This window comes from Phaenicophaeus curvirostris, chromosome 4 (assembly GCF_032191515.1).
Source record: "Phaenicophaeus curvirostris isolate KB17595 chromosome 4, BPBGC_Pcur_1.0, whole genome shotgun sequence".
Lineage (NCBI taxonomy): Eukaryota > Metazoa > Chordata > Aves > Cuculiformes > Cuculidae > Phaenicophaeus > Phaenicophaeus curvirostris.
Genome location: NC_091395.1, coordinates 24,979,457 through 24,994,832, shown reverse-complemented (window position 1 = coordinate 24,994,832; position 15,376 = coordinate 24,979,457). Strand labels below are relative to the sequence as shown.

General features: G+C 42.8%; 1 protein-coding gene across 3 annotated transcripts in view; it reads right to left on the bottom strand.

Annotated features, from left to right (window-relative positions):
* Positions 1-15,376, bottom strand: part of CXXC4 (CXXC finger protein 4) — a 111,990-nt gene that overhangs the window by 85,940 nt on the left and 10,674 nt on the right. The window contains exon 2 of one of the 3 annotated variants that reach the window (XM_069855522.1): positions 6,472-7,500. The exons of the other annotated variants lie outside the window; for them this stretch is intronic. Coding sequence (XP_069711623.1) covers positions 7,456-7,500 — 45 coding nt within the window. The 3' untranslated portion in view covers positions 6,472-7,455. Of the gene's footprint in view, positions 1-6,471; positions 7,501-15,376 lie in introns of those variants that run through there. 3 annotated transcript variants of the gene reach the window in all.

Below are 15,376 nucleotides of genomic sequence, written 5' to 3'. Positions count from 1 at the left end.
CAAGCTGTTGAACTAGCCATCTAAGAGAGAAAATACCTCCACCACCCGCAGTGTCATTTCTGAACAGACTTTTGCTGTGCATCACAGGTCAGAGAGTGTCAAACCCCAGGAGTGCAGGAGGATGCTGGCCCCGGACCTCTCCCTGCTGAGAGGTCGCCTGCCTGCGCGTGCTCCAGCCGTTCCCTGCACGGACACACAGACTGCAATGACCATCACCCGGCTCAAGCAAGTGAGCCATACTGGAGGCAAACACTCTGCTTAATTGGTCTCAGCTGGAAGCTGCTCTGTGCACGTCAGCATGTTTAAGAAAGCAGGTCTATGGGAGAGAAGACACCAGAATAACCAATTAAAGAAAACCCTTGATTTCCCCTCCCCCTCTCTCCCAGCCCTAAATCCTGAAAGTCTGTTTTGTATTAAACAAGGAGCCTTTCTCACTGTGAATGAAATCAACTCAAGAATAAGATTTTGCTGTCGGCACTTTTAAGTTTACTACTCATAGCACCTGTGGAGATAGCTACAGAGACTTGGTTAAATCAAGTCAAAGTTCTCACCTTTATGTCTCCATATTTTTTTTCTTGAAAACAGGAAAAAAGTGACACAAGGAAACTCTTCATCCAGTTCAAATCCAAATTTATTAGCCTGTAAAAGTCTGTTTCCACACAGTAATCATAAGAAATGAATGAATGTTTATGGAGCGTAGCATAAAAATATACCGAGTCAGCTACAGGTTGGTATTTATGATTGCTCACAAAAATTAATCAGCAGATCACATGGCATTGCATCAAAAAGACAAATCAGTCCTAAGAATGCAAACAATCAGGATAAAAAGGCAAAACAAGTAAGAGCAGAGTATCAGAAAGCAATAATTAGTTCATGGTTTCTAATGTGGTGACACATTTCTTTAGATCAGGTTATTTACCCACTAATTCTCAAAAAACAGGTTGAAATCTAGTTGTCATAATTTTGCATTAAACAGTACATTCTTGGTCAACATATTAGTTAGTCAAATTCACTATCAATGTCTATGTATGAGGATTAAAATGTAGGCACATAAGAGACTAAATATACTCAACAGTCCAGCTACTTCTTCTAAAGCCTGATGGCCTTAGAAACTCACAGCTTGAAATCAGAAGCTAATGTAAGACACGAGGGCTGAGACATGCTAGTCACTGTCTGGACATCTAAACCTTCTCTCCCCTTAAAACTCACCGAGTAAGCTATCTGCTCATCAGAACTGGGAGGTCCACGTCTCTCTTGGGCATAGCAAACCCGATCCAAACTCCCGTATATATAAGAGGGGAAGGGATGTTGGGCACCTGCCGCAAACCTATGTGTCTCTCACGTGTACCAGGGAGGTGATGGTGGCATGTCCCACATTGGGTCCTGCTTGCTTTGGTGTTGATCTGCTCAGGGGTTGTGTTCAACTTCCAAGCTGAGGTATAAACTTTGCTCACAAGCTAAATATGATGCAGAGAGCAATAGAGTTCGGAGATGTGAGCAAGTGACAGGGGTTTCTGACCTGGGCTAACTCTTCTCTCTCTCTTTCCAAAGGAAAATGTCTAGCCAAGAAGAGATGTGTTTCTTCTAATGGTTTGGGGTTTTTTCCTGAAGAAATGCAGAGGGCTAGTGTTACTAACTCTGTGAAGAGAGCAGATTTAAAGACATGAGGGAAGAAAGGTTTCTTTTCAGATGTAGGATGCTTACACACATCACAAACCCAGCTGGGAAGAAGCACAACAAATAATTAATCCGGGCTCTAGCTGACATCATGACACCTGCAGATCTTTCTACAACAAGGCAAAGATCCTGACTCCGCAAGTCAAAGGCGTTTTATACAGATCAGTGAACCCCAGTTACAGCATCTTGTCTTATGGGGATGCCACATTTGACTAAGAAGTTTATCAGGAAATTAGGAAATTAACCCATTAACGTTAATTTCTAAAAACCCCTTTTCAGGGCATGACAAACTGTTCCTGTAAGGTAACAATCCTTTAATATCATTTGAAAACTTAGAAGAACAGTGGAAGTATTCCCTGAACATCACAGCGGCTTTAGGCAGTCTACACCCTCGTCTTACATGCTTACAATCTGCTGTATGCCTTTCCTTCATTCTGCAAAAACTGCCTTTCTGAAGGACCCAGCTACCCAGACGAGTGCGTCCATTCAAAAATACATATGGCAAACAGAAACAAAGCTATGGTCAGAGCGCATCCTGACATCTTTGCTGATACTGAACTTCACCCCTCTTTCCTCTGATAGTTCAAGTTGTCTCAAATGTTATTGTATCATCTGTGGTTACTGCCAAGACGATATATTTCTTACCTTTATAGATTTTGGGGCCATCTATCTCTGCTCACTTCACACTGGTGACTGAGTAGATCCTTATAGCAGAGTAAGGTAGAACTTACAACTAACTCACCTACATAATATTCTCCAATTTCAAGAGCGATCTAGTAAATCACATGGGAATCTGGGGAAGACTAGAGCCTCCCAGAAGGCATGCTGCTCTGTATCACTAGACTGTTCATAATTTCAGACTTGTTCCTTGGAGAAATAAAAGAGAGCACAGAAATGGCTAGTGGCAAAATCAAACAGAGTTCAACATGGCCTAGAAGAATTCAGCTTCCACACAAAAGGGTATTTTCCTACCTCTTAATAGGCTCAATAATGAGTTAGTCAGTTTTGTCTTTGAAGAATTACCTGCTTGTTGTCTGGGGTTGTTTTTAGATGTATTATTTTTTTAATTAAAAAATAAAAGCTATAAAAAGCTAGAGGTAGTTTTAAACTGCAAGATTCATGTCTAGGGCGAGCATTTCTCCAGACCTGAGGGACGTTTTTCATTCAGGCTAGTATAAAACAACACTCGGGGTGGGGGGGGGGAAGTTGAAAGGGAAAGCATTAAAGGAATAGGAACTTGGAGACCTCTTCTGCTTCCAAATCGACCGTCTCGTGAAATGAGTGTATTTCCTGCCTGTGAATTCTATATTTAATCCAGAGAGATCACTGACTATGCCTGAGCAACTTGGCAGCCCTTTTCCTCCTCTTCAAACAGACCTCGAGATTCACTCTTGGCATTGTCTAATGAGCGGTCTACGTCTCTCAAGAATATATATCCTTAAAGATTTCAATAAGAGCAGACAGGATCAGTGGAAAAACCACTCATATTCCTTTCGGTTTTGATGCTTTCTTTAAAAAACAAAAGGATACACTGAGGCTCCTGCCAGAAAATCAGTTGGCATTGAAGGAAGCTCACAGACTAAAGGACCCACCTCGTATTTCAAACACTTTCAAAATCCTGTTTTAGCACCGAAGAGCAGACATTCTGTTCATTAAAGGAATATTCACAGAAAACTGACATTACAAATTTCACCAAAATCAGGTGACGTGCTGCCAGCACAGTCATGAACTTTCCCACCTATCTGAAGTTGCTTTAATGTCGGCAAGTAGTATGGGGAAATAAAATGGCAAGAGGAAACTGTTTCCTTTGCTACGTATAGTCTGTGAGGCAGGTAAAGAGCAGAACTTTGAACTGAGAAGCACTAAAAAAAAAAAGAGGAGGACATTACTGTCATTCTCTCACAAACTACGTTCGTAATCCCAAATACTCCAACAGCAACAGGATAATTTAACCTCAGGACGATTATTTATTGCAAAGTTACAGATGAGATTTCACTTTCGAATGCTTTTCCCTACAAAGCTAACTGATAATTTATCACATCAACTTCACCAGTCCACTCTTTTTACACAACCGAGGTCTGCGTACAGGGTTGAAGGCTTTTCTGCAATCCCTCTTGCCCCTACTTCATTAACCTTTTCATAGCCTCAAAATCTAAATGTAACATTCCTAGTCTTAAAAAAAAGGTTGTATGTTTTCCTGCTACCTTAAAAAATCCAGAGTAAAAGGTTACCTTCAGGTATACAACTTATGGGGTTTCCATCGACTGCCAATCGAGAAGGAGTTAGTTTTGTAGCTATTGTACCATCACTTCATAAGCATTCATTCCCATACACAAGACTGAAGTCGGCATTCGGACCTTATCGCTCATTTTGAGGATTCTTTTTTAAAAGAGGTTTTCTTTGTTTAAGATCCCACAAACAAAACCTGTTTATGGAAAAAGAGAGATATTTTGAATACTAAAGTCCTTTATTCAACAACACAGAAATATCACAAAAACAACTTTACTGGGCAAATTGAATGTTTTTATACAGTTTTGTACATGCCCCATAAGTAATTATTTTTTCATAAATACACTGTTTTCCAAAACTGTTTTTTTTTCCATAATTGCACAAGCATACATACACCTTACACAAATATCTATTAGAAAATTTAATAGATAACTGCACAGTTCAGAAAAGGAGAACACTGTGAAAGGAGTACATTTCTGTGGCCCATGTTTCTGAAAAAAAAAAACTTCCTAGTTGCCTGCAATTGTGAAAATGGAGTACTTTCTAACAGAGGAGCTGTCTTTTATTCACTAAGAATACAGTAGAGCTCAGCGTGAAACTGCCAAATTTAATAAAAACAAAATCTGAAACATTTAGCTGTTAACATGAGAACCCACTGTTTGATATCACTATGCATCTAACCATGATCAAAGACCCACTACTGCTTTTTGCTGAATGCATTCGACCCTGAATGGTATGCTCATTTAACTACTTTCTTTCTTCATTATTTGATTACAGATATAGCCTATTTAAAGACTTTATATTCTTTAACATTAATTGTAGGACTTACATACCAGGGGTTCTGTACAAAAGGGAGTATTTCCCCTCATTGGGAGGGTCTGTTATTAATTGACAGAATGGGAACATGTGCCTCCCTTTCAGCCTTACCATTTTTCATAAGTCTATCTGGGGAATGCCAAAAATGCTTCCATTAGGCTTAGTGCTCACACCAAGAAGATGGCAAAAGTATGTTCTGCTACACTTTTTTCCTCTTTTTTTACATTGTGAGAATGAAAGACGGAGGAATACAAATTCTCACACTGGAAAATGGGTTTGGACCTCGTGAAAAGCACAAATTTGGTAATTATATCTTGACAATAATCTGATCGACAAATACGTGTATTAACAGCGGGGGCAGGGCTGGGATGGAGAGAGACAGTCCAGAAAAGGGATTTCCTTCTTCAAACATCACTAATTAAAATGCTCTATGCGCACTACATTATATAAATACTGTGTCAGCAAAACCTAAAAATCTGATGGTGCTAAGGAACAACATCCAAAATGAAAACCATATGGGCAAATCAAAGAAAAATCAACTCTTGTTCATTTTCAATAATTAACAGGTTTGCTTGATTGTTTGTTTGTTTTAACAATTTTGAATTGACATGTAAAACACCACAATTACAATATACAGATCCATCAGTTCTTTAAAACAAAATGACAAAACAAAAAAAGAAACTACATCAAGACATGCAACATTAGGGTATTAGACAGTAAGTACATTGCTACACCTAATGTAGCCTGAACTTAATTTTGTCCCTGCTTCTGTAAGAGCAATCACAATTTTCCGAAAAGCAAGGCAAGCTTACCAGCCACATGTGCAAATAAGGCTTCAGTTTGTAAGTCAATCAGTGTTTTGCTAGAAAGGACCTTACAAAGCTCGTATTGGTCTAGTGTTCAGCAACAGAGGCCCTAATCAAAAAGTTTCCAACACAAAAATAATCTGTACACGGCTACCATAGGAACAGATATAAAGCTCATTGAATGGGTACTGGATGAGTATTCAACTGAGCACCTCTTACAAACTATAAGAAGGGCAGCACAACAGAGTCATTTCAAGTGTGACATTCCATCTCCGAAGTCACGTGCGTGACGTCGTACAATGCAAAGACATAGATACATGCATCAACCCTAAGTTGAGGACGCAGGTGTAAGCCTAGCCCACCCATGCTCCTCCAGTTACCCCACGTCACCAATGCTCTGCCTGGCCTTGCTGGCACGCGTGTGACCTCAGGAGGTTTCTCCTCCTCCATTCCTCAATCTTCGCTTTCTGGGCCATTCCCAACACCCATCAGTCCTGTGAGATCCCTCCCCTGCCAAAGCCGGCTTTTCTCTTGCCTGCACAGGTTCCACACTGCGGTGCTCCCAGCCATCCCGTGTGCTTTACTAAGGGAGTGTGATCAGAGGCCAAAGGCTGAAAGACTTAGCAAAAAAACCCAGAGGGAGTGCTAAAACAATACAAGATTTGAATGTGCTGTGCACCATTAACTGATTATTTCCATGCCCAGCACCTTGTCTGTGAAACTACTGGTCCTACCTTGTATAAAATGATATATCGACCAAATACAAGGCACAACAGCATTCACTGACTTTGATAGGATGGGCTTTTCACTCATGAGTGGTATGATGAAACCAAGCAATAAAAAGTGATGATCAACTCATAGTAAGTATCCCTAAATTCAGTATCCTCCATATTTTTTATAGCACGTGAGTTATATCCCTCCATGCATTCCACTTTATAAAATACGGCATTCCACTTTATAAAGTATTTACTCCATTGACTGAAAATGTTATATGAGAACTCATAGGTGAAGGGTAATTAGGCTGTGTCATCATTTCTTCTAATGTCTTGTACCAACTTTGTTTTGCATCCTAAAATAACTTCTATACAGATGACTGGTTTTGCACATCTGCCTATGCTGGGCACTCCACCACAGAGTACAGTGAAAAACAAGTCAGGCACCAGACAGCATTTTTTGAGAGATATCCCTCTGTAAAGCTCCTCTGTAAGCAATGCAAGTGCACAAACTACTACTCTAATACAGTGCTTGAAAGATTAATTTTAAAGGTTATGTCTTCCCCTCTTACACCACCACAACGGAAGGTAATTGCTAGATGCATCACAATCTTTTTACCTTGGAAAACTTGGCATCAAGTCTCTATGGAAGGATGCATGGTAAAACAGTGTTGCTGTTGCTCCTGCTGCTAAACAACTAGCAAAATCATAGTTAAAGCTAGAATTTATTGCTCTGGATTTAACTCGCAGAACCACACTGTTGTGTACAAACTGTTAATCTCCATAGATGCTCAGACATGATTGTCTCCTTGTGTCTAAACACACAAAATACAAGCGGCTATCTGTACAGTTTACAGTACTGAAACACATATATTTGAAAATGAAGTATAGATATGTTACTTTTCAAAGATACATGACTTTATAGCAGGGGTTTACCCAAACTTTTTTTTTTTTACAGCCACTTTAAAAATAGACAACAACTTCACTAGTATAGCTAAGTTACATCAAAGAAAGAATCAGTGTACTGAATGTGAAGAAGCTGGCCAATTCCCCAGACTCCCAGATTTTTGTCTTTTTCTTTTGAGGAAACCCCTATACATAAATGAAAATAGTATCTGAGTATATTCTTCAATGGTGGACTAAGCAGTTTCTTAAAACAAGACTTTAGCTTGCCATTCACTTCGGACTGCCTTGAAAATAAGATACACTACTGCTTAAAAGAACCATCGGAATGCTTCAGCGCTGGGAACAGGTGTTCTCTAAAAAAAAAGCAAGAAAACAAGTTAAGCTTTCTTTTGCAGCATTGGCATACTTGAGTTCTTCTAGTTGTTCTTTTCCTTTACATTTTAGGCATACTTTCAGTTATCTAGGAACAACACGATGCCTCACATTGCTTGATAATTAATAGAAACATCCTTTCTCCAAACACACACCATTTTAGGATCACACGCAATACATCATACTCTGAATATAACACACATAACACGTTGTTTTCTCCTTAGTTAGTTAAATAAGGTAGTCATGGAAATGTAAACATTGCTGGAAAAAGGTCTCCTGGAAAACAGACAGTGCTTTTAGAACAACCATGCAGTTGTACAATGGTTTCTGCCTCTGCCTTGGTATATCGGAGACATGGTTATGGTTTGGCAGGTTTGCAGGTTAGACACATGCTTTGGCAAGAACACTGCTTTTGACAGGGGAATAATGAAGGCATTGATCTGTCGTTCAGAAGGCACGCTGTGCCTACAGACACTTTGGGAGCAGAGGTCAGCCTTTTCAAACCTCAGGCTAGTCACCTCATTCCACATTTAGGTTGCAACGCGGGAAGTACTTAAGCACACCCTTGACTTCATTTCAGTGAGTGGAACATCCTATTGGCTTGTGGGGACCGCCCAGACTGCTGACGTTCTTTCTTTTGCACACATGCTGGACATCGGCTTATATAAAAATAGGCTACTTGCAGAGATGCTACCCTACCTCCTTCCCCCATCTGTTAACCCCCCAAAAAAATTATATCCATTTGCATTTAGATGCCTCCATACACATTTGAGTCCAGGTAAAGACCCTTCACAGCTTTAAAGTACAACATACATAAGAGACTGAGGCGCTGAGCCTGTAAGGGCTGTGTCAGTTCTGCAAGATAACATCTTGCCCTCAGTTTTCTTCAAAGTCATAGAATGATAGAATAGTTAGGATTGGAAGGGACCTTAAAGATCATCCAGTTCTAATCCCTCTGCCATGGGCAGGGACATCCCACTAGACCAGGCTGCCCAAGACCCCGTCCAACTTGGCCTTGAACACTTCCACGGATGGGGCATCCACAACTTCCCTTGGCAACCTGTGCCAGCGCCTCAAGTCAAAGTCAAAAGATGATGGAAAAGCCCTTGAACCCATCCACCCGGATACACACATCTCTCCTCCAGAACTAATGACTACGCACTGACCAGGGCGGAGAAAGTAGACCCCGAGGTGACTTTGTATCACTCAGTCCCATCTCACTCCCAGTACGCATTTCCTTAAGAACTTCTCACAAACAGAAGCATCACATCTGATCAAATTCCACTAAAAGCAAAACTCTGGAAAGTTGCAAATAAATACTTGTAATGAAAGAGTGTCCACTGATTTTGCTGGTGTCGCACATACATATCGTGACTCCTTTTTACAGAAATTCCTTAGTTTTTGTTTCAGAGAGGATCTTTTAAGTGTTTTTCTTGTTTTTCCATAAATATCCGATAAGCCATGGAGCCTACAGCAGACAGCGTGCATTGTACTTGATGACAGAAGATTTCTTTCTGAATTCCAGGGAACTGCTCATTAGTACAGCAAGTATTTTTTGTTGAAAAATCAGCCCATTTTGTGACAGCCAGGTTCAAGCGCTACACAGCTCCTCTTTTTGTGAAAGCTGTTACTGTTACGTTTATCACTCATGCCCATGGAAATACCAGAGACAAAAATACTTCTGCTGTGTCACCAGAATTCTGACCTGCGGTCAATTCAATACCCACTCTTCCTCTGTGAATGTTAGGCTTTAATAAATCATCTGAAAAATAACTTCCAAAGGCAATGAGCAATTGTTGAATACAATTGAATTGTTGAATACAATCACCCTGACCGGTATGAGTTTTCTTTGTGTCAGTGGTCCAAAAGTAGGAATTGCTCGTATCTGTCTTTACCGGTCCCTGTTCTCCCTCGTTAACACGTGTTCAGCGTAAGCATGAGTAGTGTAAGCACAGCAGCCCCCCTCCCCAGGTAGGCTGAGGAGAGCCAATGCAATTGCTAGATCAACCGCACCGGTCTGTGTGGGCTGTAAGATGGCTGCTGAGAGCAAGGTATACAGATTTATAATTTATAAAGAGGTTGACTGCAGAAAAGGCTGGCATTTGGAATGACAGGAAGCGATCATACAACTACATTGACCTCAAAAGAACAGCCAAACATGCAGACGTATTAAACTCAATAGATCATCTTCACCTGAAAACTAAACGCAATACTCGGCTGCGGGTCCATATGTCTAAACACAAAACCAGAGCTAGACAGAGAGATTTAAAGACATAGTGACTAAGATGGCCTTTATTTATTTTCTTGCAGCATCAGGTTGAGTTACTGTCAGATGCTGTCATATCAGCTGGAAGTAAAGGTGCAATGTCTGATTAAAAGGTCATTCAGACCTTTAACTACATGGAATAATATTTTTGAAGGGCAAAGCTGTGGTTTACTATGTGTGCTTTTGAAAAACTACAAGATAAAGAATTCTGTATCCGCATACCAAGTTCTAATTAACGATATACATTTACAATTAAATATCCTTTGCGCTAACTCCCGATTTGAGAATGAATTATTAATCCATGCTTAAACAAAAAAGTAAGTTTTTAAAATTGGTGGATCAAGTTAAATCTAAACCAATTTATTTGATAAAATCCATAGACTTTAACACTTCAAGAATCAAGGTTATTTCCAGACAAAAAGAGACTCTTTAGCCCATTTAGTGGTTCAGCACACCAACATACAAGCTTAAAAGCAATGACCATCTACCGCCTGGCTGTATAAATCCACAAGTCCCAGCTGGGGAATCAAACTCTCAGCAAGATTACAGCACATTTCTGGATCTCTGTGCTGCCGTCAGGGAATCATTATCCTGAGTGACAGGAAAGACAGATCCCCCTGGAAGCTTGGGGAGGGGTGGCGAGGAGCAGAACCAGAGAAGATCAGTGTGGTTTTGCTGTAAAAGCTTTCACTGCTCGTGCCAGTGCAAATGCTGACAAACAGCAGGCTTGCTCCCAGGAGGATGCTCAGAAACCCGCAGCCTCGGCTTCTCTGAGCGAGTAATGCCATAAAGCGTGGCGCTCAAGAGAATTTATCCCTGCACAAACCTGGGATGAAATTACCTCTAAGCTTTCAAACTCTCTATTCTGTTCCCTTCTTGCCAGCTTTCACTGCAAAAGAAGTAGCTCAAGCATTTGAAATCTGAAATTTTAATTGTTGCCTTGAAAAATCAACTGCACACAGGGAACCAAGTGTGCTACATTTTTGGAGGAGGAAGTAAAAAAGACGACTGAAACCAACAGAAGAGTGAAAATTCCTTCAATTAAGCAGCAATGAAAAAATTACACCTACGTATCTGTCCTGGTTGCCCCATGCAGAAACATAAAGACAGACCCTTGCTACACGTGTGTGCATGCATGCACTGCCAATGCATGAAAACAGCACACTGGCAGGTGCTGTAGATTCCTCACCGGTGACTGTGTTCAATAACTGAGCCCTGTATTTTCACAGCAAAAGCATTAATTAAAGCATGATGCCTCCCTCAGCACCACTGGGGTGACCAGCTGACAGATGGAGCAAGACATGGGGCGCCATGGCTCTGCCTACCCAAGGTCAGCCTGCTCGCCCAGTCCAGCCCCATCCCTTGGTGAGCTCATGGCTATGAAACTTGCCAGAGATGCCTCTCTCCAAGTCTTGCAGCTCACAGCCCACCTGAAAGGTTTGGTATGAAGATCAGGAAGTAGGAAAGTCCTGAGCTCCTGCTCAGGATGCTGTTGCTTGGGGGGCAGCCCAAATTCACAGCTGCATAACTAAGACTCATTGTAAGTCATCTGTGTTATTATTTTCTGCAAGGCTAGGACTTGGGTTGAGGTGAACAACGTTCAGAAATAAAATAGAATAATAAAAGAGAATAATAAAATAGAATAATAAAATATATCTGAGCACTACATGATCATGACCTAACGATCATAATACTTTACCGATGTTAAAAGATGTTGTATTATATAAGAATCCTTTGATGACTGATCCACAAGCAAAAATCCCGCTCTCGTTGAAGCAAACTTACACATTGGCTACAGCAAATTATTGGCCAGAATTGGGACTCCTCATTCCCCTTGAGGTATCCTGGCTGAAACAATCCAGCTCAACAGAGGCCCTTCGAGAACTATACCAAAACTGAGGTATATTCAACAAGATCTGGGCTACCTGACCTACACAACCACAAAAACAGACAGACCTTGTCCTTAATGAATGCAAAATTCACATGAAAAGATAAATTAAACTGGTGGATGTTCCTGTACTTTCCAAAGCAACAGAACTGGTGTCAGTCACATAGGGAAAAATGAACGTAATAAGGTTTGCATGGAATCCCATACAAGCTCCTCACCCTGGAGAAGAATCCCTTCTTGAAATTCCTTCCACAAGAGCAGCAATTCAGCACTTAGGTCAGTGGATGCACAGCATGAAATTTGGCCCACTAAGCCATGTGTGTGTGTGTGTGTGTGTATAACTCAATATACACATATATGTACTTATATATACATGATCAGAGACAGAGAAATGTGGTGCTATGTGACGGCCAAAAAGTTCAGCTGGAAAGTCATGGCTCCTGCACAAAGCCAACCTGGATCAATCAGAGGAGCAGCCCAGTAAACACCAGCTGTAAACCAGTGACTGTACACTTTTCCTGCACCAGTGTGAATGCGGGCTACAAACCTAATCAGTCCCACAAAACTTGCATAACTGCCTGAGAAGAGTAGAGCATCAGAACAGTGGGATAAATCCCAGTGGGAAAGCAAGCTGGCCTTTCCTCCAAGTTATTTCCAGTGCTGCAAGGTGTCAGCTCGATCGCACCGAAACCACCAACTATGCACATAGCACTGCTCATCCATAAACAGTGCAGAACCTGGTGCAAATCCACATGCTCCGAGACTCTCTTTCCACCTCCCAATTCCCTCTCTGGAAAGACCCTTCCCCGGTCAAGCAGTGGGCTGGAGGAACACGTGGCAGCGTGGACCCAGTCTTGTGAGTGGCTCTGCCTCTCGCTGAGACACCAGCACCCAGAGAAGCACCACCATCTCCGGATCCACAGCCAGGTGCCCTCCTCAGTGGTCCTCAACAGTGCCAGCCTGCTCTGCCACCAGTGAATGTGGTCTGGACAGCATTGTTCCTGCTTACTTGCCTAAATACTGAGCCACCCTGAGAGGAAAGCAGCCTTTGAAAGTGTCTATGGCTCACTTTGTTCCGCTCATAAATATACATTACCTACAGCGTTGGGGAAAACCTCCCAGCGCTCAGATTCAGCTCACACAGAGCCTCCTTGAATGTCTTTTCTTCAGGTGGAGGCTTGAGGCAAGAAACCTGTGTGTGAATTGCAAGTCCTGGAAACATGGAAGGAAGGAAAAGGGAGGGCACAGAGCACCGTGCCTTTGTCCCAGTCACTCCACTACCTGCCCGGGACGAATGCCAAGAGTCCCACTGTGCCAACACGGCAGGGGCCGGCTGCGGCGGTGGGGGAATAGGATCCTGGTCCTGCACACATCGTGGCTTCAGCACACATGCACGGCAGCTGACACGGGAGAGCTCTGCGTAGAACAGCCTGCACCTCTCCTTCTGGTGTCTTCCCACCCAGCTGCAGGCCCACGGGAGGGACGCATCGGCTTCGGACAAGGTGTGAAACAGTCCATGAAGCTGCTGCTCCCCACAGCTGCCAAAATCCCTGGCTGCCCACTGACACTGCACTCCTGCTTGCTGTACGTGTTATCAGGCGGTAACAGATGTCCTCTAATAACAAGCTTATTATTGGACTTTGCAGATAAAAAGGGACACATACATCGGGTCAGAAGCTTGGTGGTATGTCTGCTTCCACAGCCCACCTCAAAATATCTCTCCCCATACCTGAGCCACAGGCCTGTCTCCCTTCATACCAAGAATGAGATTTAACATTTATTTTAAAAGTCAGTTTTATTTGCTCCAAGAGGACACGCATCTGCGTGCTGGCAGTTATTTTTCCATTTGCACTGCATATCTCTCAGGCCGTATTTGAGACAAACCAGATTTAGAACATACCAGATTAGGAAACTCATTTGACTTTCTCTGCCGCCAGCTCCACCAAGTGAAAAGTAAACCTCCACCATGGGACACTGCAAATAGAAATTTAAAAAATGTACTCCTAAGTCAGGGTCATGTTTTGAAAACCCAGCTCCTCTCGAATAACTCACTCAGAGGTAGCCTCAGGAGATTTCAGCCAGGCAAGCTGGGGAATAAAGGATTTGTGCCCCTGGTCATGGCACAGCTACAGTCATGCCACTGTAGGGCCAGATCCTGCCACTTGGACTCAGCGTAAGCAGCAGACAGTAGCTCCCCAGCTAAATCAATAGGATTAGTCCAAGGAGTAACATGTTTCTCTATAGGAGAAAGAACAAGCAAATGTGCCCCTCATTTACATTCAGTACACACCATAGTTTATTTTATAGATTAATTTTTTCACTTTATATTTGAGATTAAATTTGGGGAATGGGTAAACAATTTCACGTTTTTGATCTGAAAAAAAAAAAAACCGCTTAACACCATTGGGAAAGACAGATGGCAAATACAGATCAGAAAACATAAGGAATCCAGACTAATACTGTCAAAGAGAAACAGCTCAGTCCCAGGAAATGTTAGTGACAGAGCTCTGTGCCGGTGAGCACCTATGGCTCGGAGCAGTCATGCTAGTTTGCAGTGGAGCAGCTCATCTGCTCTGCCATCAGCCTTGAAACCCCCGGGAGAAGCTTGAGCCACTAAGCATTGCTCACACCAACGCTGGCAGGCACGGGCATTGCCTTAGCACGCAGGCAGAGCCCTGGAAAGGAACAAATCTCCTCTCCCCCTTCCCTCCTGGACTGCGAGTAATTGGCTGTGGTTGCCTTCCAGCACACTCCCTCCCTTGTGCCAGCACAGCTCTTTTGGCCAGCAAGCTGAGGGATGGAGCCAAGTCTCCACCTCTGCCGTCCCGCTCGGTCCCCAAGGGGCGCAGCCGGCTTGGCCGCCAGCTTCCCCGTGCCTGGCACCCCGCGCACAAGGCTGGCAGCGCCGGGCAAGCCAGGGTCGGGAACTCCTGCCGTCTGCTACCCTGCAGCCACGTTCCAGCTGGCCACGCTCCGGCCTCAGGCAGGGGCTCCCAACCGCTTTCTGGCACAGGCAGCAGGGAAGACATCAGAGGTTTGGGTTTTCAGGTCAGGAGTCTCTCATACCTCACTGCCAAAGGGATTCACATTTCTTTTCCCTATTTCTACATCCCTCTCAAGCAGTTTTTGCAGCTCCTTTGGGTTTTCAGCTATCCCTGTTCCTGAGGACAGAGCTGCTAAGCCTGCTAGAGTGCCTATTCAGCGCAAGTGACTATTTTGCCTCTTATTTATTTATTTATTTAGTTATTAATTAATTTGTTTGTTTGTTTGTTTATTTGCATTCCTGCAGCATCTGAAGGCCTTAGGGATTGTTTCTGTCTGTTCTGCCTGCCCGGCCCCTCAACCAGTAGGTCTGGCCCCTCTCCTGCTTTGTCAGCAACGGGGAAAGGCTCGTACGAGCTCTAGCGCAACGTTACTTCAGAGCCAAGACTGATGTTAAACAGGTCAGAAAAGCTGTCAGTCAGTGCTCCCATACTGACTGTGGGAATTAGTATTAAATAGCCAAATGTTTTATTAGCATAAAGCAGAAACCTCAGTTACTGAGAAAAGTTTTATAGAGAAATTCTTGGATGCAGGTTTGTTAGCAGCATGCAACATAAAACCCAAGACCTCCACAATAGAAAAGACACTAAAAATGGAATATCCACACCACTGCTCGGCTTCTGGTTTTGACTGGGACCCGCTTGGTTACTCCTGCTGACTA